General features: G+C 34.7%; 1 protein-coding gene across 1 annotated transcript in view; it reads right to left on the bottom strand.

The window, feature by feature from the left end:
* The window catches only part of LOC145673196 (uncharacterized), a 401214-nt gene that overhangs the window by 88015 nt on the left and 287409 nt on the right, over window positions 1–25790 (bottom strand). The window contains exons 10-13 of the mRNA XM_081742667.1: window positions 25613–25702; window positions 24953–25057; window positions 3851–3991; window positions 3445–3579 (exon numbers count right to left, since the gene is read on the bottom strand). Coding sequence (XP_081598793.1) covers window positions 3445–3579; window positions 3851–3991; window positions 24953–25057; window positions 25613–25702 — 471 coding nt within the window. The remainder of the gene's footprint in view (window positions 1–3444; window positions 3580–3850; window positions 3992–24952; window positions 25058–25612; window positions 25703–25790) is intronic.

Here is a 25790-nt window from a genome sequence, read left to right as displayed (position 1 = left end):
TTTAATGTCATTCCGAGTGGCATATATAGTTTTAAGTTTCTATAATGGATAACATTTCTTTTTTTCTCATAAAGTGTTGTTAATAGCTTTGATTGTTTTGATTTTGGAGAATTTATGTTTTCTGGAGCTAATGATAAATCTGAGTGTATGTTATGTAAGTGCTTTGGATATTCGAAATCGACTTCTAATGTAACGAATTTCAGAATCATCCGGAATATTCATTTTATCTATGTAAGAATTAATCCATTTAAGGTCTTTAAAAGGTTTCACTCATAGCCCACTGATACAAGTATTTCCATCTAGATACGTTACACTCATCTTTGTTAAAGTAATACATGAATTTATTTGCTTTTAGATACATTTTACCACATTTAGATATTCCATCTCTCATGCCTTTTCTATCATTAATACCTTATCATAATCAGTTAACTTTTCTAGTTTAATTTTAGTAATTTGTGGTATTGAGTCTCATGATAAGTCAGGTGCTCGATAATACCAGGTATGATCTACGGTTTCAAACACACATCTCTAAAATTATCAAAAACATCTGCTAGAAATAATACGTCGGTTTTATTATAAAGTTCCATATATTCTGCAAGGTTTTCGGTAGCAAATTATTTCCAAACTTTTGTTTTCATATTCATAGTCCTTGTCACTTAAGTGAGATTTGAAAATTAATTAAAGAACTTTTCTTTTGGATGTAGTTGTGTTTCTTTTAATTTTTCAATTGAATCTATATAAACATATGGGTACACACTTTTCTTAATTGCTAAATCTAATAGATCATTTAAAAATACTTTGATGTTTTATCTATATTGTTATTTTGTAAGATTAGATGCTAATTTTGGTAAACTTTTCGATTGAAATCTAAATAAGACTAGAAATCTTATGGGAATTCCACTCTTTCTACCAATATTTACATATTTCGAGTATGTTATATATTTTTCTTCATTGTCTGCTATTAATTTTGTCTTATTTGTATTATACGCAAGTTCTTTAATAAATAAAAAGTATCATGATGCTCAAGTTGTGAATAAATACTGGAACAAAATTAGGCTTTCTACAATTTAAATTAGAATAGCTATGAGCCGCACCTCTCAACTTTCTTTAATATGTTAATTTTAATGTATTGTTTCTTTAACATGTTAATTTATGATTGTTAAATTGTAATTCAAACTGCTCTTACATATATGACAAGTATTTGAACTGTTATAAATTTCTATTTCTTCTTTAGAAAATTGATTCATTTTAAGTTCTTCATCATATATTTTCTTTATTTCTATTGCTTCTTCATGTAACATTTTAATACTTTTACAACATCTAGACCAATATATGTTTCTGAACTTTTACAATCTCCATTTGAATAGTTAATGTAATAGCAGAAACTCATTGGGATATGTTTTTGATATTTTGTAATTTTAGAACAATTGTACTCTACTTCCATTTTGCATAACAAACATTCAAAATCGGCATATATTGCAAATAGAACTCTTAAAAATCGATTAAAGTTTTGAAATTCTAATTAAGTATAATAATGTTTAGGAAGTTGTATTCTGATAGCTTTATGCTATTTACAATTTAATTCATGTTCTTGCAACCGTTTTTCCCTTTTAAAATGTCTTGTCAAACATCTTTTACAACATATAGTTTCTCAATGTATTTTGTTATTTGTCTTCTTATTATTCTAGATAAATCTTTTATCCAACAAAAATGATTATCTTTTATATATAATAAATCAACATGGTTTTCTTGCATAAACTTTGTGCTTTGAAGTGGATACATGTATTTTTAATCATAGTAATTAACATTAATGGAAATGTTACTACTTTTTTCAAACTTTTGTATATCTTTTAATTGTATAGGAAATTCAATATTATCACAATATATCTTTTGTAGCTGATTAACTACTTGATAATAGTGTGAAAGTTTTTTGTAGTGGGAACATTAATCTATAGGTTTTAAGTAACTTGTAATAAAATCCAAGAGAATATACGTAGAATATTGCATTGTGGATGCCGAGCCACGAGAACCGAAACGTGGACATTTCGAAACGATGAAAAAAAATATTGTACCTGAGTTCTCGGGAATTTGGATACTGAAGAGAATGGAGACATCTGATTGGAACGATAAATTATAAAAAAAGGTATTTAGAATAGGGATAAAGGAACATAATGTGAAATAATTAAACATATATAGTTGGAGAAGAAATAGTACTTTGAGTGATGTGGTAAAAGGAACGGTGGAAGAAAAACAAGGAACTTATAAATATAAAATTAACGGTATAATTCGTACATCAAGGTGAAACTCCGTCAGGAATATGGTAGATGTAAACTTCTAAATATGTAGCAAGCGACCTACCGGTACCGGTGATAGAACACAATTGATTAATTGTTGTGGTAGATGTAGAAACCGGATCTCGCTAGCTCTTAATTCACCTCACGATTTAGTTAGGCTCTAGAAGCATTCTTTAGTCTAATCTTCCTCTTCAACATTTACATGGTAGGGGTGTCCATGGCTGATGCTAACAAATGTCGCTAGCGTCCTGTGATGATTTAATTGCAACCTATAAACAGCATTACTTCAATTTAAATACCATAAAGTTGTTTAACCTATAGCGTACAGCGGTTCAAAGACTTGAGTGCAACAACTATTAACGATTATGATCAAAGCTCTTCTAAACTTTCCCGAATACATTTGTGACTGTTTCCCTTTTAGGTTGTTAAATTTTCAACAAGAACCACATCTCTGGGCTCAGTAACATTCAACTAGAAATATCAAGTTCTTACTGCATAGTTTGGTGTAATTAATCGTATTATAATGTTTCGAATCTATGCAGAGAGAGAAAGTTAACCCTTACTATCTATCACCAGAGATCACAAAGCCCCATCGATACGAACAGGTTGACAAACATCCAAAAATAACTTTCGATATGTAGGGATCATGAAACGTGTAATATCTTGAAATTTCAAGTTCAATTCTTTTCGCACTCACTACGTGCCAACATTTTTATAGTTGCGTATGTCATTATTATATTTGTAATGAAGAATATTGCAGTTCAACGCAACTCATACCTTCCAAATTAAATTCTTTTCAGCTTCCTATATAAGCATCCTTACTTGAAAGCAATCTCGACCAGAGCCACTATTAATTGACAAGTTGACTTATTTTGTCTTAATGTCTTGAAGAAAACTGGTTAAGATGGAACACATAACGAGTGCAAAGTGAATGTTAATGAAGTGTTTTAGAATATTACTTCGATCTACTTATATACTCCAACGTCGACTAAAATCTACCAACATCAGTTTCTAATTTGCAACTTTTGCTTGGGATTTGGTTTTTACTTAATAAAGCCAAAAAAAGATGATATGAAAGACTTTTGACAGGGCTTATCATTAAATGAATAATACTTATAACATTCATAAAGCAAACAAAAAACATTCTTACGTTCCTGGCACAATGGTGGATAATATCCAGGTTGACATCCACGAACACAAATGCCTGTGTACTTATCACATGTAGAGTTTGCGCAATGTCCACATGTTCCTCTGCAATTGCAACCGTATTTGCCATTTGGACAATCTGAAATTCAAAAATAAATTATTATTGTAAATACTTGTATTATATGAACATTAATAATACTTGTATTATACAGAATACTAAATGACACTAAATTTTCTCAAAGCCAGTGAAAAAATTCATTTAATGTTATTATTACACAAAGTTAATCAGCAATTATTATCATTTTTAAAATGCAACTATTTTTTTTTTTTTTTTTTTTTTACAATTTGCTGAATAGGGCACATGCGTGTTTGTTAATATCTTTGATATATTTAACTTGGTTTTACTGTACCTTTATGGCATAATTCTCCATCGATTCCTGGTCCACAGATACATCCATGCGTGTTCGTGCACAAGTACATGCCTTTACATCCAAATCTCGTTAATGAACAGAGACCTTTGCAGTCAAATCCAAAACGATTTTTCCCACAACCTGCAAAACAATAATTCAATTACTATTCAGTATTATTTATAACACTATTTCTACAATACATTAGTTCATTTTTTTACAAAATCTACAACAACTCTGAATTTTATTTTGGCATGTCGAGTTATTGTGATTTCGATGGGATGCATTTAGTTTCCTATAAACTATTACTGTCATATTATTTGTTTGAATATTTTAACATTCAAAAATGTTTATTTTAGATGAAAAATTTTATCTAGCTTGACTGAAGATGGGAAGGAGTTTAATATGCTAATTGCGTTGCCTCTTTGTATGGCTAGATCTATCCTTTGTGTCAAAAATAACCGCTTCTAGAATCTTCTGACTTGTTAATTAAATTTGATCCGAATTCCTTCAAAAAAATTTCTGGCTTCTTTGTTAAAAACACCCATTGTTTCCGTGGCAAACGCAATAAAAATGTGATTTTCTTTAAGTTTTGAATATTTAGAATGTTTCCACATACACACTGTCACTGCTGTACTTCCGCTTCTTCACTAGTTGACGTTAAGTAAGATGGGGCAAAAGTATCTACACATGTTACATTCCATACAAGACACTGGCCCCTTTTCCAAGGTGTCAAGATAATTCCATCTGTCCGCTTATCATCATTCCGATACATTTCTGGTGGCTCTAAAATGTTCTTTACTTCAGTCAATATACTTCAAAGATTATTACATATATTTATTTCAATACCAGTACAAATAAACTATCGTATTTGAAATTATAGAAATGCGATTATTTTATATGTTATTAATATACAAAATAAAATCGGGTGGTCTAAAACCGCACCCGTGGCCAGCAAAAGGTGGTGATAGAGGTAAAGAGAAGATGAAAATATATAATGACCTTTAACTTCTGAGGTCATGTTTCAGCGTTAGGAACAGGTAAATAAATGACGATATCGCAATATCGTACGGAACGTGACAAGACAAGTGTCTAAGGAAAGAAATGATGTTACTGTTTAGCGTGAAGCAAGGGGTAACGTATATGACTGGCAACTAGGTTATCCGATTACAAGCCCTATCACTAGTATCACTAGTTTCTTACTATGCAAAATGTTATTTCAAGATAAATGTAAATGCAAACAATGAAAGAAAGTGGGAATAATGTTCAGAAACAGAAATAAGAACACTGAAGAACCATATAAATGTCTAAATGTGCCAAAATCGGAACTCGAACGAAGCTCACACACATTGGAGATGCATCTTCTAGCCAAGTAGTGTCCGAGGAACGCGCATATCATGTATATGTATGTAACTTGTTTGTTTATTTGTCAGAAAATCTAGAATAGTACTTACACTTGGTATCACAAGTGAAACACGTTTAGGAACCGAATTCGGTGAACATAACTTTCAAATCGTCGTAAGACTTATCCCCTTGGTTAATCATCTTAACGTAAAACTTTTCAAATTTGTTTTGATATACATTGTTAATAGGTTTTCACAGTACACACAACGTAGAATTTATCATGGTAATAAAAATGTAATGAATGACACATTGGATGGTACAAATCTGTAGGTCCTTAACTGTATATGAAAGTTAAGTGTCCACAACATATACACAGACCAAGGTACCCCTCTCCTAAGAAAATGATGAAATCAAGTATACGCCAACGATACGTACAAAGTACGTTTTATTATTGTATAACAATAAATAGGTTTATGATACCTTGGATGTTGTGAACGTGTAAGTCCCATGAGTATTTTTGAAAAATAAGTGTCAGTTGGTCCATGCTTCCATCTACTAAAATTTAAGAATCAAATTTAGTAAATGTAATTTTAGTATTAAGTGCTTTTCTTAGTTGCAACCGAGGTAGCACGGTAGGTCAGTGGTAGAGTGCTTACCTCTTATGCGTTGTCCGTGGTTCGATTCCCGATCAAGTGGGTTGGTAATGGACAACGTCCTGTTCGTTAGTTTTCTCGGTGTGCTCCCATTTCCTCCCATAATCTCATTCTATCAATTCTATCATCATTCATTTGCCTTATCCATCTCCATTAGCCTAAAGATCATAATAGCGAGACATTAAACTCGAAAATTTCATCTTTTCTCTTGGTTTCAACTATTTTAGATGTTGTTTTATGATAAGCTATAAGAGCTACATCAAGTTCATAATGATTATGGACCTGCTAGTGCTTTTCTTAGTTGTAACCGAGGTAGCACGGTAGGTCAGTGGTAGAGTGCTTATCTCTTATGCGTTGTCCGTGGTTCGATTCCCGGTCAAGTGGGTTGGTAATGGACAACGTCCTGTTCGTTAGTTTTCTCGGTGTGCTCCCATTTCCTCCCACAATCTCATTCTATCAATTCTATCATCATTCATTTGCCTTATCCATCTCCATTAGCCTAAAGATCATAATAGCGAGACATTAAACTCGAAAATTTCATCTTTTCTCTTGGTTTCAACTATTTTAGATGTTGTTTTATGATAAGCTATAAGAGCTACATCAAGTTCATAATGATTATGGACCTGCTTGAAAGTACCCTATCAACGATAGGAATCGAGTTATGTTAGGTATGAATTTAAGGAAACTTTTTCTTGGTTTTGAAGCATTAAGAGGTATTTTTTCATATTTCAAAAGTTAAGTGTTCCTCATGTATCTGGTCTAAGATGCTCTACAAAAATTTTGGAACTGCACTTGCTAATATACCGTATGATTTTGAAAGGGTGATTTTCTTGGTTTTAAACTTTTTAGTTGAAGTTTTCTGGGAATGCGTAAGTCTATAAGTTTATCAGGAAATTAAGTTTAACCTGATCTAAAGCACCTATCCCTAAGTTTAGTGATTGGCATTATAGGAGACTCTTTTCCAAGCTCAAATCACATTACATGATGTTTTATACATTATCATGGTCTGGGTCCTGGACTAAGGTACTTCTTTTCAAACTCAAGAATAAACTTTATGAAAGATAGTACGAGCCCTCATATCTTCTTGTACTCTGATACATGTGATCCAATGTCACGTTTGCAAATTTCAAGTTCTTAAAAGTTATGAATTTAAACATGTACATATTCTTGATATGTTGGTGTAATCTCAGACTTATGTTTATACTTGGAAATGCTGACAGCGCGAACTACGAGTTAACCACTTATAAAAATTTTGGAGTTGGAACATTATAGGTGTAGTGGTAAGTATGAAAACAAATTGATATACAACACTTTAAACCTGAGAGTTTAGCGCAACAATTCATAGTCTGAAATCATTGGTGGAAGATTATTTTTGACGGAATATGATTGGTTAACCACATTCACAAAATGATGTTCTTGCTATAGATTAATAGTTTTATTGTTTTCGAAAACAAAATCTTAAACGATTTTTTATATAAACAAAAAATTAATGACTAAAATTCTGAAACGATAAACTGCTTTTGAAAAGAAAAAAAATACACGAAAAACTTTTTTCATAGCCAAAAGTTGTAAGCATTTTATAAATTAATTTGGTTTAAAAATTAAAATAAAAATTTGGATGCAAACAAGTTTCGTTTTAGTTACTTTTGAAAAAAAATAAAATGAAAATTTAGATACAAATAAGTTTTGTCGAAAGAACAATTAAAAACATTTTTTAAGAAAGCAAAAATTTTATGCAAACAAAAATTATACGCAATACTTTTAACCCAAAATGATTATGGATTAAATATCCTATCTAAATACGGGGTGTTTGAACAACAAATTGTATTGACTAGAAAAGTTATGCAATCAAACATTTCAAAACAAATATTTGTAAACAACACTTTTATTCTCTCAAAAATTTCTTAGCAAAATTTTTAAACAAAATTCCATACAACAAAAGAAATATCGACGAGCAAAAATTTTTAACTAGGGACAGCCTTTCATTGATGAGCTTAAACAACAATTATCTCATGTTGTTATACATGTGTATGATCATTTTAATTTTCATCATTATGAATTACTTGTATTATTTTTTAATTAGTTTCTCGTACTTTGAGTTGTACTGTTTACTTATTATTTATTATGAGTGAAAAGCATTCCTATAACTAAAATGACATTTTTCTACCTTCTGCAAACAAATTCTGGTATATATATATATATATATATATATATATATATATATATATATATATATATGTATGTATGTATGTATGTGTGCTTGTGTGTGTGTGTGTTTGTTTGTTTGTTTGTTTGTTTCTTTGTGTGTGTGATGTGTGTATGAAAAAAGAGAGATGCATTTCGCCAATACAGATGTAAGGATAGAGCCTTTGTATAAATATGTAATATCTTCATACATTTATTTGTTTGTTTAATTACAATTGAAGGGCCCTCTGGAATAACAAGGTAAGGTCGAGTTACCTCGATTCCTTGTAAAACGTATATAAAGAAGGCGTGTGGACTTGACGTTTGTTTTTCGTCGCCTCCAGTGCGTATACGAAGCGTCTGCTATGAGAAAAACACAATTCATCTGCATCTTGCACGTTTCACTTTCAGTTTATAAGCTTTCTAACTCAAAAACTCATTTTTTGCTTACCTTATTATTACAGAGGGCCCTTCAATTTACGTCCATTATCAGCATCTGGCCCAGAACAAGAAATTATTCAAAATAATCTCAAGTGTAGACTGAAACCAACATAGCTATGTGTGACTGTTAGAGTTTTTAGCTCCTAAACTGACTAGTGTATTTGAATGCCTTCTCTTGATCTAATATTTTAACGTTACATTATATAGAATAATTTGAAATTGATTCTTTATAGGGACATTCATTCGTTACGTACTGTTACATTTGGACACTATTTAGATCCGTGAAACCTCAAAAGCATTAGAACAAATGAAACTCCAAAGGTACGAAAAGTAGTATTAAATATGTGCTATTAGAATATACGAATGGTTCGGGAGAAGACAATGGTAGGCGCTACTTCTGGAAAAATTGTGTTATTAGGTGGAATGGATGGAGATCGAACCACAGAACAGTATCTAGGTAGTTTAATTTCGGAAATGTACCTGCAGATAGCAGAGGAATCTTGCTTGCATTACATTGCATTGCATAGGAATGTTGAATTATTTTCCAGTTTACTCAAAAATTAAAAAATGTGACATATCATTGTCTTCTTCGGAGTCGCTTATATATTAATATATTGAATACATGCAAGAAATTTCAAATTATGTTCAATAAAGTGGTTGTTAGTACGTTACAGAAATTGGAAATAATATTAGAAATTGATCATCTGCAATGAAAATCTCTAAATTATGTACGTAATATAGTGAATCCAGAAAACTTGTCCTAGGTGAATAAGAGTACGATCGTGAATTTAAAATGATATGTATTCTTTAAGTTTTACGTCCCACGGATATGCCGGCTAGGCTAAAGGAGATGGTGATGATGAGAAATGAATGAAATGGTGAAACGAAAAAGTGGGAAAAACAGGAGAAACCCGAGAAAACCCACGCACACGATTTTTGTCCACCAGAAAGTTCATTTGGCGCGAGCTGGGATCGAATCCAGGACTCCGCGAACGCTCTATCACAGCCACCGAGGCCCCTGATCGTGAATTTAGTACCACAGGTTTAGTGAATTAATGTTATTTATGAAAGGTATATTTTTCCTTCTGTCATGTATGTTACACAGTACATAATCATGAACATAAGTAATTCTGTACATTACATTTAACTGCACGCAAATATTATTTGATTTTAACGTCGAAAAATGCTTAATTTGACTTGAACACATAATCTTATAACACTATGTAACAAAATTTAACTTTTGTTTTGCCCTTGGAATGATATTGTTATTTTCCAATTTAGCGTCCGAATATGATGGAAATTGGTTTTTATATACTTTATACTTTGGTTTTGTAGTGAATACATTGGATTATTGTCTTTTAAACCCACTTTAATTCCTGCATTTCACACGAAATTAGGTTAGGTAGTTACTACCTCAACACTATTCATCCGATTATCATGGTTCATACATCTTTCTCTTTAGATCAAAACAGGCTTTCAAGTAGTACCACGCACACGCATACATGATGTATCCTAAAACGGAAATTTTGGAATTTTTGGCAATTTCCCTACAACAAACAAAAATATCAGATCTCGAGGCCTTCTGGAGTGACCTTGTACATAGGTACACAAAGGAACTCTACCTTAAAAAGTACACAAGTTCTATAAGTAATTCTTCCGCCAAGTTTCATTGCAATATATTTAATAGGTATGAAGAAAATAGTTTGCAACCTTGTTCAAAATACAAAATTTATTATCTAAATAGAAAATTAAAAAAGACAAATTTTAAACAGCAGAATGAAACAATTTTTCATTAAATATGTGTTGTATATGTGATTTTAAAAGAGATTGAAACATTTAAACTTAATTTTCAGTAAGAACTGCTGTTGAAGTGCACGGCTGTTGAAGCATATGCTGTCGAAGCGCACGAAAACCCCATTTTATTGTGTCCCAATAAATGTTATACCGTAAATCATTTTCATACCTTGAACATACTCACTTTGAAACATGTGTGCGTTTTCTACATTGACGTTTATATGGTACATCACTTTCACGAATCAAGGACCAGATATTGTCCCCGATCATGTTTTCATTCTAATGTCCCTGATAGTTACGTTCGAAATTTAAAATGTCCGGATGGGAATGTCCTCTCCCATGCTTTCCTTAAAATTTTCCAGATATGAATACAGAATATGAATTTTGAGAGACACAGTGCATCCTGTTTTACCATAGGTTTCCACCAGATTGTCTATCATCTCCGTATAATTTTCCACTTTATGACTGACAAGAAATCCTCGAATCATTGCTATACTACTTTTCCAAGCACCCCTTTAAATTTCAGGACTATCTGAGGACATACTTCACACTGAACAATCTTTTTTTTTTTCTTTTCTTTTCTTTTCTTTTCTTTTTTTTTTTTTTTTACTTGTGGGCCTGCGAAAAATTCGGCTATTATCTTTGCATTTGACAGTTGGGGGATCATGGCTCTTAAATATATGAATGTCCTAGACACTTTATTAAGAGTTTTAACAAACTGTGTAGTTAACCCTAACTTGATAAGTAGTGGGGGCATTAGTACTTTTAGAGGGTCTACCAGTGGTTCAAATTTTACGTTTTCCTCTTCCACCAAAAGCTCTATCTGCAATGGCCAGTCCTTCTTGCAGTAGTGTGCACCAGCGTCTACTATCCCAGAGGCAAAGATAGCACCTTGAAATTTTGTAAAACCAGCTTTAAGACTCATTAAGATTGCGATAACTTTAAAGTTTCCTATAACCTCCTATTGATATTTTTCATAACACAGGACCTGCAATAGGATCTTCACACTAACGTATTCCTCCTTCAAATGTACAAAGTGAGTCAATGGAAGAGACGGATACTTGTTTCCTTTGAAGAAGAATTGCTTTTAAACTCTTAGGGGAAATATCAATGAAGAGCCACCACTCATGAGGGTTACAGAGGATACTAATTGACACGAACAACTCGATGACATATTACAAAAGCACAGCCCATCTTACATTGAAAAAAAAAAAAAAAAAAAAAAACGGGTAAGGCTTCTGACGTGACTTCTGAAACGATACATTTACGAAATTGTCTACTAAATTCCACTGTTTCAGTCTTGAAGTTAAAAACTCACCATTAGTTTTAGTGAGACCAAGGTCTCGGATCAAATCGTTAAGCTCTTCTTGATTTAGATAGTACTTTTCTCGTGACGAAAAGTTACACTCGCAGTTCACATCTCTCATATATTTATCCTCAGTGTCTGAAGATTCATGTTCTTCAGACCTATTCGGTTCCTCGGAGAAAGATGGAACAGAATACTGGAGGCTGTGAGGAGCTGGGTCGATCGACGAAAGAATGTCAGGATATATAATTTTAGGTGTATTTTTACCACTTCGTCGTTTCGATGGGTCCACTATGCAAACTATCAGCAGTTGGTTCCCTCCAAATTCGAGGTATTGTAGAACAATACAGCCGTACGAGAGCCGTGGAATGTTGCCAGATGGGATGGGGAAGAAATATGAAAACGTACTTCAAATACCTCAGAAATTACATAGTTGATAGAGGTAATTTTTAGCACATTTCGTCCTATACGTTACAAAAGCAAAATTTATTCAAATAATATAACATTTCTGTCTTCTTTCAACACAAGATAATAGAGAATAACAATTACACTTCAAGGACAAAATGTGTGTTGCATAGTGTAATCTATGGTCTCTCAAACACATCAACATTTTCCGAAAACTAGTAAATACATGCTACATGCTTTATTTGTGGAGCCAAAATTCTTACTAGCTGACGAAATTGTACGTCTCAATTGTCATGTCATTGTTTATCAAGGTTAAACAAATATCTTATTTCCTTTACTGAAGCACTGGTACGTGAAAAAATAATTGTCTGCTCATTTTCTTCAAGAAATTACTGATTATAATGTAAGTTCCAAATTGTCTGTGCTTTCGTTCCTCTGTCACGGAGAGGCTTTACCTTCCATAATGTATTCTGTTATTAAAATAATTTTAATGTTTGTGTTCACCTTTCAACATATTTGCTGTGAATTAAGTTGAATTAATTACTCATTCACCTGGCTTAATTCAACTTAGTACGTTAACTCAGACCTCACATTCCATCGGCAGATCCCTTTTCATAGAAAGCAGAAAAATCCACTTTTCATTGCCTAGTAAAAACATGTTTCAATAAAACATGAGGTTGAAAGCATGTATTAGTTTTACATTGTGCTATACGAAAACTTGAAGAAAGTTATAGTTTGCAGAGGAAGGACATCTTTAGTAAGTTCGTTAATACTTTTTAAAGCAGGTCCATACACTCATTCCGACACAACATTTACAATCATTGACAGCTACAAATGATCAAAGAATATAATTGTCTCCTAACGAGGCTGAACAGAAGAGTGAACTAGTCTGATCATGATTTCAATAAGCTGTCTGAGTTTTATTTTGTGCTATAGTGTTATAGTGTGGGTTGTTATAGTATGTGCTATACTTTTCTACAAAATCCACTTGTATTATTATAAAATTAGCTCTAATATTTTGCTTCCATCTTTGGAAATCTTTGGATTTGATTTTCTTAACAAAAGAATTGATTTGTTAAGAAAATCAAACATCCTCGCGCCTGGTGACCGTTCATTGCATCCTCGACGGTGCCTTCAGTGTCAAGTTAAGTGTGGCTTTCAATACATTTACTATTTTCATACTAACACTTTATAAAAGAGTTCTGACATCAACTGGAAGGGCTGACTCAGCATTTATGGGATATGTCAGTCATACACGTCTCATTGTCTATGTAGCATTGTTGCTTCGTCAATGATTCACTGCTATTATAAGGAAATCATTTAGTTGGACGCAGTGCTGTAGTCTTAAAATTTTCGGAGGGTAAACGCTGTTTTCTGATCATCTGTGATTGTCATAAAAGATATAGATAAAAGATAAAGATATAGATTTTCTAATGAACACTGTAAAACGCATGTATTAGTTCAATTAAAATATAAAGGATACATTGCTGTTTCTTACTCTAACAGCATTTCATAACGTCTTCTTGATGCACTTCTTACAATATTATACCACCTTTTAGATACCACCGTGCTTCAAAGAGTTAATCACCACTTCCAAAGACTCCCACCAACCATTCACGGCACCATTCAATCCATTCCACGCGCTTCACTCCTCTGTCCCATGGCTCTGGGCCCGTGCGTCTTAAAACCACAAATCCATTTATCATAAACAGGCCATAGCAAGGTTGGCATTCAGAAAGAGTAGTCCACATCCGAGGCTTATCTTTCTACTGTACTCAATCCCAGGTTTTAAGTGCCAGGTGATCGGCCCATAACAACCCCAACTTGGTGTGGTGGGTATCTCTCCATCTCTTTGTAAAACTGGTTTTTTTTCTTACACCACATTACAACGTTCCGAGAATGTATACTCCACTAGATAGCACACTCGTCATTAAAGAGAATTGCACCACGGGATTGTTTGGAAGGGAACGGCTTAAGGAGAGTTCTGCATGCCTCTTTCCGCGCGCATCCATGTCGGCGTCACTCAGTTCATTCACATACATTGTACGGTAAACCTTCAATTTTCGATTTTCTTTCGTGTGCCTCATCATGGTGGTCGGACGAATACCAAGCTCTGGAGAACTTTTACGTGTTGATTTTGAAGGCGACTGCTGCACTGATGCTTCTACTTCACGGCACGTTCCCGTTCTATCGGTCAGAAGCATCGGGGAAGGTGTTTCACACTACCCGTAGCAAATGCACGTTTTTCCCTCCTCCAACATTGTTGCTTTTCTTGGTGGATTAATACTAAAGCAGTCTGTAAATTTCGCTTTAACACTTTCCATGGTGTCACCTTTGCAACGCCTTTCCTGAAGCCAAACTGCAACTACTAATCTTTGTTCAATGCTATAATAGGTATGGACTTTGACCACCCATTGTTGATTACTCCAACTTCACTGCAAATAACTGTTACCAAGCAGAAAACAAATGAACATGGATAGCAATGTTGCCAGACAATGCCAAGCAATGCTACCAAACAAATGTGGGTAAAACCTAAAACCGTCAGAAAACACCAATTAGGGGTACATCCACTTCCGGACCACGCTGTACATCGAAGCCTCTCAGTTGCAGCAGGTGACCTACCAATAATGGCAGAATAGCTATGATGATGATGATGATTATTTTTTTTAGCAATATTGGCCAAAAAAAGATAGAGAGAAATTAAAATAATAATGATTATAGTCAAACCTCTTAATATTTTAGAATAATTTGAGTGAAACCTAAAAACGACTCAACTGTCTATGTCTTTTATGTAAACTAAATTTAGCCTATATAAATAGTTATGACCTATATTAGAATCACAAAATAACGGCATCAAACTCCAAAGTTATTTGAAATAATTGTACAATATCATTCTCACTTGTGAATATGAATTATTTATTGTTGTATTATGTTATATCGCTCAATCGTCAATGTGCCTTATACTTAAGGAGGCTAAAAGTTATACTGATAAACAATTATTCAACGTATAAGCATCCGACCATGAAATCAAACTTGCGGTCACATGCACTAAGTTTTTTTCAATGTCATGAAAATGTTAATTCGATATCAAACTAGGTTCGCCATTCGTCCCGGGAAATCCGGAACCGCCACGGAATCGAGATTTGCGCTCCGGCATCCCCAAAATATTACTCGAGACGCTTAAATGTCCCGGATTTCAGCAAAGAATAAAGAAAGGGAATATTATAGTTTGTTTTTTTACAGGATTAGGTATATAATTATTCTCTTTAACTTCTGAGTATAGCAATTCAACAGTTGGAATAACAACTTTAATACATAAAACATGGATTTAATTAAATTCTCGATTTAACTACTTTGACATTGAATGAAACATTCGTTTCATTGGGCCGTGGGCAAAAGGTTTTACTGCTCAATCTTATTGCTATCTTTAGTACTCTGTTTCAATCCGCATCTTGCTTCTGAAATATTTTAATCAATAATCCCTGACCGATATTTTTGGTAATTTTCCGCTGACCATTCAAAAAGAAAAATATATTGTGAAAGGAAGCATCATACCTTGAATGAGCTAAAACAGACTCTGCAAGCGACGAAACATAACAGATCATGAGAAATTAAAAAAAAAATGCTTACCAGGGGGAGCGGGTAAATTATCTGCTTACATTTGCTTAATTAGAGAGGAGAACGACTATTAAAATGACTACAAATGTGATTATGCCATACTTGAACAACTCTATCTAATGGAAGAAAGTAAATTAGTATATAATATTTCTTTTTAATTTAAGCATTTCTGATGATTCTCGTAATTTAGTAGCGTCCCGGATTTACATTTTTGAAATGTGGCAACCCTATATTAAGCACAATTCGATATGAGGACACATTAAAAATTTCCAACGGATGCTTGAGGCTCGAAGCCAAGGCCATACCCATCTAGTCGGTACCTATGATGTACGGAATTACCGATATTCAATACTACATTTCTCTATAGTTTGGAAGAACACCACTAATATGTTTTGAAATGACACAAAATATCTAGTTTAAAGTCCCATGATTATGCACACGTTGATGATGAGAAATTGATAAAAAAAAAAAAAAAAAGTAGAGTGAAGAAAGTAGGATGAAACGAGGAAACCCACGCGCACAGTGTTTGTCCACCACGAAAAACTCACATGGCGTAATCTGGGATCGAACCAGAGAACCGGTGCACCAGAGGTAAACGCTCTACCACTGACCTGCCACGGCCATAACATGTTTTAGTTTATTTTTCGCTTATCCGCTTCTTATGAACAGTACTAATCTTCGTGTGATTTCTCAAAATCCAATCATGGGCTGCCGTAAACGAATCAAGTGATGACCAAAGTAAATCAGACACTAAAGTTCTTATACCTTGTAACAGTTTATATTGTGCTCTCGGTTGTCTTCTAAACGCAGGAATGCATCCTAATCCAGAACCAATGACACGTTTTTTTGTGTGCAACAAGTTTTGATTAGAATGACACCTGTGTGGCTTGAAAACGAGTAATAAATACAGGAAACGGGAACAACCAAGAAATTCAAGTGGAAGATGTAATGATTTTTCCCCTTCCTCTTTACATTCTATAAAAAAATAAGTAGTACCAATACGTGTGCAAGACTCTTGCGCTCATCACTAAAACCAATTTATATATCAGGTTAATGAACTATACCCATAACTGTAAGAGGTAATTCTTCACATCAAAGTAAGAGAGAAAGTTCATGTGGACCTATGGCGAAAAGTGCATAGTTTCAGAGCTAGGACTGTCTAAAATCACGAAAATGCCAAATTTCAACATGCCCTATTTCGAATTATAGAAACTGTGCATGGTGGTCCTTATCAGCGTAAGGGAAGTCATGCATACGCACAGGGCCGGCCTTAAGCCGATTGGATCGATTGCTCCCAATCGGGCCCCGCGCTTAAGGGGGCCCCGCGCTAGTGCTGGCTAATCTATGTTTCAGTGCCGTTTTAACAGTATATTAGGCCCCAAATATGAATATGATATGTTTTAGTCACTATGACTAAATTTTGTTCCTAATACATGTAATTAATATATGCCATTCTGCACGCGGGGTCCCCAGCCAAGTGCCTATGGTATCGCTAAGATGGCTCTGCTACTCTCGGTTGTCAAGTACACCATAACAACATATTGCAATACAGGTACATCCATGGACTTCAGAAAGGAGCGTATGACTTTCCCTAACAAGTAAATGAATAGTTTGTATTAAGTTTCCGGGCATAAGCAAACGTTTTTTTTAAATTTAATGTTGCAATAGTTTTTTTTTTTTTTTTTTTTTTTTACGTTTATAACTTTTGGCCAGGGAGTATTCTGCATACCTCCAATACCCCTAACCGCCCCCAAATTTCCCTACACACACCCCGGGACGTAACAATATTGTTTTCTTTGAGTTTGTGTAAAAAATGTATATCATTATTCTGGGTACACACTGTCTTTTATTTTGAACACCCTATTAAGTAAAAGTTCCTGGCGTTTTTACTGATTATGCCTGTGATACTAACGTGAATACCGAGGTGGTATCAAATAAATCAGCCTTAGTACGACTTCTTTGCATATCCTTTCTCTTATTATACGTATTTTAAAAATAGAAAACCAGAGGACAAACTTTGCCCTCTTCTGTGAAAAATCCCGTGGATGTGTTTTTTAAAATCAAGTCAGGAAAATCGAATGTACTCTAGTGCGTACTGAATAGGTGGCTGCTTATGAATGTTTGTCTTCTAACTCGAATAATCCAATGGAAAATATGTCATCCATCTTCCATCAGTTCCTTAAGGTTTGCGATCGTCTTATCACCATTTCATTTTATCTGCAGTCGATAACGATTTCGAGCTGATTATGTTTAACAAGTAGCTACCTACGATGTTCTCACTAGCGTACATTAGGTTTTCCTGACTTGAATTCTTTTCAAAATGATTCAGCTGTTAAGAAATCTTTGACCCAATGAATTCATATCAATGTGCACTTCATTATGTCTTACAAGTATAAACTTTTCATAAGAAATGATACGCAAGTGTTATGTTTTATTCAATCATGTTAACACGTAGTGCAAGTAGGGCCTATTATTTTAACCTTAAATTGCAAAATAACTTTCGGAAGTAAATTCGTATAGGCCCAAACTGACAAATAAACTATCGTATTTATAGTTATTATGACGCATTTAAGACATCATTCTTTTATATTTTCCATTCGATCCCAGCTCGCACCAAGTGGACTTTGTGGTGAACCAACACCGTGTGTGGGGGTTTTCTCGAAGTTCTCCCGTTTCCTCCCACTTTCTTCATTCCACTATTTCACTCATTTCTCATCATATCCGTCTCCTTTAGCCTAGCCGGCATAACCGTTGGACGTAAAACTTAAACATTTCATTTCATTTCTTATATTTTCCACAATATAAGAATTGTTGGTAGCTATTGCTAAATTTTTAAAACACATCTTAAAGTATAATTATTGTTGTATGCATGGCCGTCCGCAGGGTGGCAAGGGGGTCAGTTATATCCCGTCTATTTTCGAAATGTGTTCAATTCTTCGAAATGCTTGTCAAAACTTGTTAGATTGGCTTGGTGATACACTGTTGTATTTAATACATTAGTATGAAATTCTATGTGACTATATTACCTCTGGTGCTTGGGGTCCCGGGTTCGATCCCAGTCCCCGCCAAGTGAACTTTGTGGTGGACAAACACCGTGTGCGTGGGTTTTCTCGGGGTTCTCCCGTTTCCTCCCACTTTCTTCATTCCACCATTTCATTCATCACTCATCATCACCGTCTCCTTTAGCCTAACCGGCATAACCGTGGGACGTAAAACGTAAAAAAGATTTCTATGTGACTATGTTTGTGACTCTTAATCTCTTGAACCGCCCAGCCGATCTCGATCAAATTTTCAACGTAGATGCGGTTCTGGCCTGGGAGTGTTTTTAGCTATTTACTTTGACGGTAGGGGGAAGTGGGGGAGAGAAAAAATAAATGAAACTTCATAACTCTTGAACCACTCGACCGATCTTGATCAAATTTTCAATGTAGATGAGGTTCGGGTCTGGGATGATTTTTATAATTTCACTTAGACGGAGCAACGTAGGGGAGGGGGGGTTAGGGGGAGATATACAAAAATCTATAAATATAAAAATGAAAATAACTATGTTCATGAATTAATTACTTTTCAACCACCAAATCGATTTCAATCAAATTTTCAACATATATGAAGTTCAAACCTGGGAATTTTTTTATCATTTCATTTTGACAGTTGATCTTAGGAGAGGGGGAGGGGAGGATGGGAAATATAGGCCTATATATATGAAAATGAATAAAACTTAATAACTCTTGAACTACCCGACCGATTTCGATCAAACTTTTAACATAGATAAGCTTCGGGCCTGGGATGTTTTCTTCATTTCACTTTTACAGTAGAACGAAGGGGAGGGTGAGGGTGAGATATATGTCAAAAAGTAAAAATAAAAGTGACTGCCTTTGTGACTTCATCACGCTTAGACCACCCGACCGATCTTTAAAAAAATCAACATAGATGAGGTTCGGACCTGATGTGGTTTTTATCATACCGTCAAATGGGGTGAATAGAAACACATTTTTGGCTATATGAGTATATAAGTCTGGTGATGTTAAAGATTTTGCGTATCAGATTATTCCAAAAAAAGGTCTTAATATGCTAATGAACTTCAGTAAACGTCATATTAATTTATCAACTCCACTTTTCTTCACCTTGATTTTTCTTAATGTTTCCATTCACTCTATGGGTAGGGGTGAATAGAAACAATGACTTTATTGTCATTGTTGTTTCTTTTATACTATTGGAAAGGTAAAAAGAAACAGCGTATTTGTTGAAAGGAACTATTTATTTGATATATGCAAGATACAAGTTCAATAAGACCAGTATTACCTAAGTTACAAACTTATAAAACAATACAATGCACAATATAGGTACAAACGACCATACAGTTTTGATGATATTTGAATAAGATTTAAACCACTGAAATCACCAGGGAAACTTATCATGAGTTAAGTTGATTTTGAGGTTACCGTCCCGTTCAGCAGCGAGGCTATATGAGACGTGGACCTACTGATTAACGTGGAATCAGAACCACATGAGCCCCCGCCGGGAATCGAACCCGGGTCTCCCACGCCAAAGGCGCGTACGCTAACCGCTTAGACACGAAGGAGCCCGAAACTTATCATATACTTAAAGTGTGGTGACGAACTTCTAATAAAACCGAACAGTTTCGTATCAATATTCTCATGTAGTAAGAACGATTCTTCAGAAGTTTCTGAAAATTTCATTGTTTATGTGCTCGCTTCTAAAACACTCCCACATATCCATCATGTTCACATTTTCGCACTTGGGTAGTGAATAGTCTCATCGAGTTTTAGCTTCTCATAAACTTTTACCACAGCAAAATCACCAGCTTTAGAAAACCATCATCTAGTTCGTGATCGTCTGGAGTGTTGTCTTTCTCCTCTTCCGACAATACAAGGGTAGGTTGAGTTTCGTTGTGATTTGATGAAAATGCATCATTTTCAGAAAACAAACCAAAACTCTTACCAGAAACATCTATTCGTACTCTCTTGTTCTCTTGTTTAATTTTTTCATCTTCTCTCATGCTCTTGAAAAAACATAAGGGAACGGTTTACAGTCTGATATGTATTTTGCTGTTCTGTTTCTTCTCGTTCATTGTCTCTTTTTGGCAGCATCCTCAGCATTTGGCCTCGACAAAGGGGAAAAGCTCCACACTTTTCAAATCCAGCCCTGATATTTTCCTCTTTCAGTTTGTCACACACTTCTTGTTTTTAAGAAGACTTGGAAATTTGTCCTTAGGGGTGGTTGATTAATTTCTACCAGGTCTCTTTTTCCGCTCCTCAAGAATTTTCCACTCCTGAAGAAGTGTTTCTATTCACCCCACTAATTAAAAATCATAACAATAACCCAGTAAAGTTAAATTTTGATTAAAAATAATTTACAAAAGGAAAACTTTAACTATGAACGTCAGTAAATGAAACAACAAACTACAAAATAGGCATATGTTCAAATACAACAAACATGAAAATGTCATACTTACCAAGAAAGTTTGAGGAGCGTTAAAATACCGTGTAAGATTTCAGTAACACATTAATGCTACTGTCTTCTATCTCAGTGTTTCCAACTCAGGAAAACATTTTGTCTCTGCCCTGAACAATTTAGCCGTATAAGACTATGTTAAGAAATTTCAGTTTTCTTGATTAATTTATCGTCCAGGTAAATCCAAAACTAATCTGGGAGTTTTGTTTCTATTCACCCCCATGTTTCTATTCACCCCATTTGACGGTATCACTTTAACGGTGGAACTTGGAGGAGGGGGAGAAGGGGGAAGAAATCTATGAAAATTAATTAATAACTCTTGAGCCACCAGACCTATCTTCATCAAACTTTCAACATAGAAAAGGTTCGGGCCTGGGATGTTTTCGTTAGTTCACTATGACGGTAGACCTTAGGTGAGGGGAGGGGAGGGTACAGATATATAAAAATAAATAAAACTTAATAACTCTTGAACTACCCGACCGATCTAGATCAAATTTTCAACATATATGACGTTCGGGGTTGGGATAATTTTTTATCATTTAACATTGGCGGTGCAACGTAGGGGAGGGGGAGGCGGAGATATATATGTAAAAATAATAAAAATGAAAGTGACTGTCTATGTGACTTCACTCTTGAACCACTTGACCGATCTCGTTCAAATTTTCAACATAGATGAGGTTCGGGCTTGAAATGGTATTTATCTATTCACTTTGACGATAGAACTTACGAGGGGGAGATATATAAAAATAAATAAAACTTAATAACTCTTGAACCACCGGACCGATCTCGATCAAATTTTCAACATAAATGAAGTTCGAATATGAGATGATTTTTGTTATATCACTTTGACGATGTAACTTAAAGGAGGGAAAAGACATTTACAAATGATCGAAAATGACCGATATTAGTGTCAAATCTATAGTTTCTCAGGTGCTGAGATGAACAGTAACACTTCTGATGCCATTTAAATCCAAATTCAGCCCGCAAAAATTGTAAGAGGGGATATATATATATATATATATATATATATATATATATATATATATATATATATATATAATCAAAATGACCAATATCAGTGTCAAATTCATACTTTTCGGGGTCGCTGAGATGAACAATGACACATCCGATGCAATGGCCCGCAACATGAGGAGGAGAGGGGATATATAAAAATAATTAAAAAAAATGACCAATATCAAGGAGCGCTTTAGCAATAGTAAGAAGTGACTGACTAACGAAACATATTACTATTTTTTCTTAATTTAACCCAGCGAAGCGGGTAATTGATGCTAGCATTTTCTATATATAGCATTTTCTATATATATATAGGTTCTACAGACCTTTGTGCAAGTTACTTGTAAACCTGGGGCCCCGCAAAATGTTCCCAATCGGGCCCCGCACCACCTAAGGCCGGCCCTGCATACGCAGTCTAAAACTACACATTAATGTTCAATGGGTGTACAGAGTATTCCGTGCAGGGTGAAATTCTCAGACATGCCATTAACCGAATTTTGAGATATGCTCTGACTTTAAAATTGGTCCAAAGTAGTAAAATGATAAGTCTTGATAGCAGTGAACACGGAATTCCTTAGCGCGATGTGGGAAGTGTTAAGGATCGTCAGCAGCACTATCTCTCGTACTCGGAAAAATGCATGCTGCGATGTTTTCTTTCACGCTTGTAAGTGAAAAAAACGTGAAATTTACCGTGACTGAATACATCGCATCACACGTTATTCTGAACACAAAAAAGCAGGAGCTGCCGGTTCCTGACACTCCCGACTACCGTCCGAAGCATCAGATGTCCATTGTTGTCAAGGTTTACCTCCTGCCTACTTTGGACCCTCCTTAAAATCAGTGTATATCTCAAAACTCTATTGGGAGCATATTTGAGAATTACACCCTGTAGGGAATACCCTGCACACCTATTAAAAACTTAATTAAATATGCATTTTTGGATTGTATATGCATCATTTCCTTTACGCTGATAAGGACCACCATGCACAGTTTCTATAATTCGAAATACGGCCTGTTAAATTTGGCTTTTTAGCGATTTTGGACAGCCCTAGCTCTGAAACTATGCACTTTTCGCCATAGGTCCATATGAACTTTCTCTCTTATTTTAATGCGAGGAATCACCTCTTACAGTTTGTCAGTATAGTTCATTAACAACCTATATATATATATATATATATATATATATATATATTTGGTCTAGGAATTAATTCGTGCGGTTTGTACGCACACATTGAAGCTGTAGTACAAACACAAAATACATAAATACCTTAAGAAAAATATTGTCCATCGCTAGCCACCACTTTCTTCCATCTGTCAGGCAATGTACGGATTCCGTGGCGAAAGAAGTCCTCATCCTTGGAAGCGATCCAGTCAGAGACCCATGTTTCGATATCTTCTGAAGAAGTAAACCGCTGTCCAATCAAATCGTTGTTCATGCAATCGAACAAGTAGTAGTCCGAAGGAGCAACGTCTGGTGAATACGGCGGGTGGGGTAAAACTTCCCATCCGACATTTTCTAAATAGGTTTTGACCGGTTTTGCGACATGTGGGCGAGCGTTATCATATTGAACAATAAGTTTATCATGTCTGTTCTCCCATTCTGGTCGTGTTCTGACCAGAGCTTGCTTCAAACGCATTAATTGTCGTCGATAACGTTCTCCATTCATAGTTTCACCCGGTTGCAGCAGCTCATAGTACACCACACCTTTCATATCCCACCATATGCACAGCATAACCTTTGCACAGTGAATATCTCGTTTTGGTTGTGATGCACCTGGTTCACCTGGTTTCACCCAGGCCCTTTTTCGTTTAGGGTTCTCGTAATGGATCCACTTCTCATCACCTGTAATAATTCGATGCAGAAACCCCTTTCTGCTCTGTCGTTGAAGCAGCAATTCGCAAATGGTTTTTCGTCTTTCAACGTCTCTGTCTTTCAATTCATGTGGAACCCAATGTGACATCTTTTGAATCATTCCCATGGCTTTCAAGCGTTTGGAGACTGTTGTTTGATCAACGCCTAATGCTGCTGCAAGTTGTTCCTGCGTTTGACACGAATCCTGCTCGAGCAATGCTGTCAATTCTTCGTCTTGAAATTTTTTTGGCTGTCCAGCTCGCTCTTGGTCTGCCAAGCCGAAATCACCACTTCTAAACCGTGCAAACCACTTCTGACACGTTCGGTCAGCTAGAGCATGGTCACCATACACTTCCACCAAAATACGATGACTTTCAGTCGCACTTTTCTGCATGTTAAAGTAATGCAGCTAGAACACCCCGCAAAAACACTTTATCAGGCACAAATTGCGCCATGTTCACTTAACTACAAACTGGTGTTGTTGACGCTTTAATCCACTGCCCTATACTACGAACGATACGCGATGACAGGGGTTTGCAACACATGTGTGGATACACGGAACTGTGGGACGTTCCGTTCGTTGCGCCATCTCTTGTCCACCCGCACGAATTAATTCCTAGACCAAATATATATATATATATATATATATATATATATATATATATATAATGTTTCCAATATGTGGTACGTAAATAGTAGATTTTAGAAGATGAAGCTGAGTACCTGTTCGAAATACTGCCTTAAAGTATAAGAGGTAAAATTCGTTGAATAGACATGCATTATTCGGAAACACAGATATTTAGATTTTAAGAAAAATCTGTACAATTCTTAAATTACTGTAGCTACGTGGTATCATTTTCCAATATAAAGCACTTTAAAATTTTATTTTTTATAATTCCATTAATTTACAGCTCCAAAAGACCGCGTTTTTTAATCTTTAGCGATTAAAATTTTCCTGGTAAAGACTATTTCATTATGAAGTTATTTTTAAACTATATATACTGCTGCATGAAAATTACCTGTGTCGCACGTTTTCCCTGTGAAGCCAGGTGGACAAACACAAGCTTTGGTATCAGCGTTATAAACACCACCATTATTACAGATGCCTTGGTCACTCTGGAAAACTAAAATGTACAGATATAATAAGGCACCAGAAGAAACAGACAAACAGTAGAAACAGCTTATTTCTTGATATAAATTAATCAGTAATCAGTATTTTCATAAGCAAACTAAGTTATTCAATTCTTACTACAATAAATAAAATGTAGGCGACCCACTTGTCTCCTTAAATATTATTTAGCATTATTTTTTCTTAAAAAAAAATAACAGAATTTGAGATAACTGAAAAGAGGAAGGGTTAACCGTTATGCTCTTGCTTAAGTAAATACTAGAATGTTTAAAATTATATCCAGTCCGTTATTATTAACACAAATCTTAGCCACTTTGAATTTAGACATATCTCAGAAGGCAAATTCTTTAAGCTTCTGCTCTACTATTTTAGTAATTAAGAAATATGAATTTAATTGATGTAAGCATTACACACTGCTTTGCGAAATTTCCTCCTCTACTGTGATAGAAAAATTTGGTTTCATAGTTGCTCTTAATTCCTATAATTAGTCACCACCAGTGACGTAAAAAATTCTTCATTTTACACGAGAATTAAAAATGTAATATGTTACCTGATTTACTTTCCTTTATGTCACACAGGGCAATTTTAGACTTATCTACGACTACGCGAGATGATAGAAGAGCTATATCTTCTTCGATTTCTGAAAAAAAAAAAAAAAAAGGAGACAAAAGCTATTTTAATTACATAATTTTGCTCTTGGTCTTCTTAATGCTAAAAATCCTATTGAT

The sequence above is a fragment of the Thermobia domestica genome, chromosome 16, assembly GCF_964235325.1.
Source record: "Thermobia domestica chromosome 16, izTheDome1.hap1.1, whole genome shotgun sequence".
NCBI classification, from domain to species: domain Eukaryota; kingdom Metazoa; phylum Arthropoda; class Insecta; order Zygentoma; family Lepismatidae; genus Thermobia; species Thermobia domestica.
Note: the sequence above shows the minus strand (reverse complement) of the source record. Positions and strands in the feature narration are given on the sequence as shown.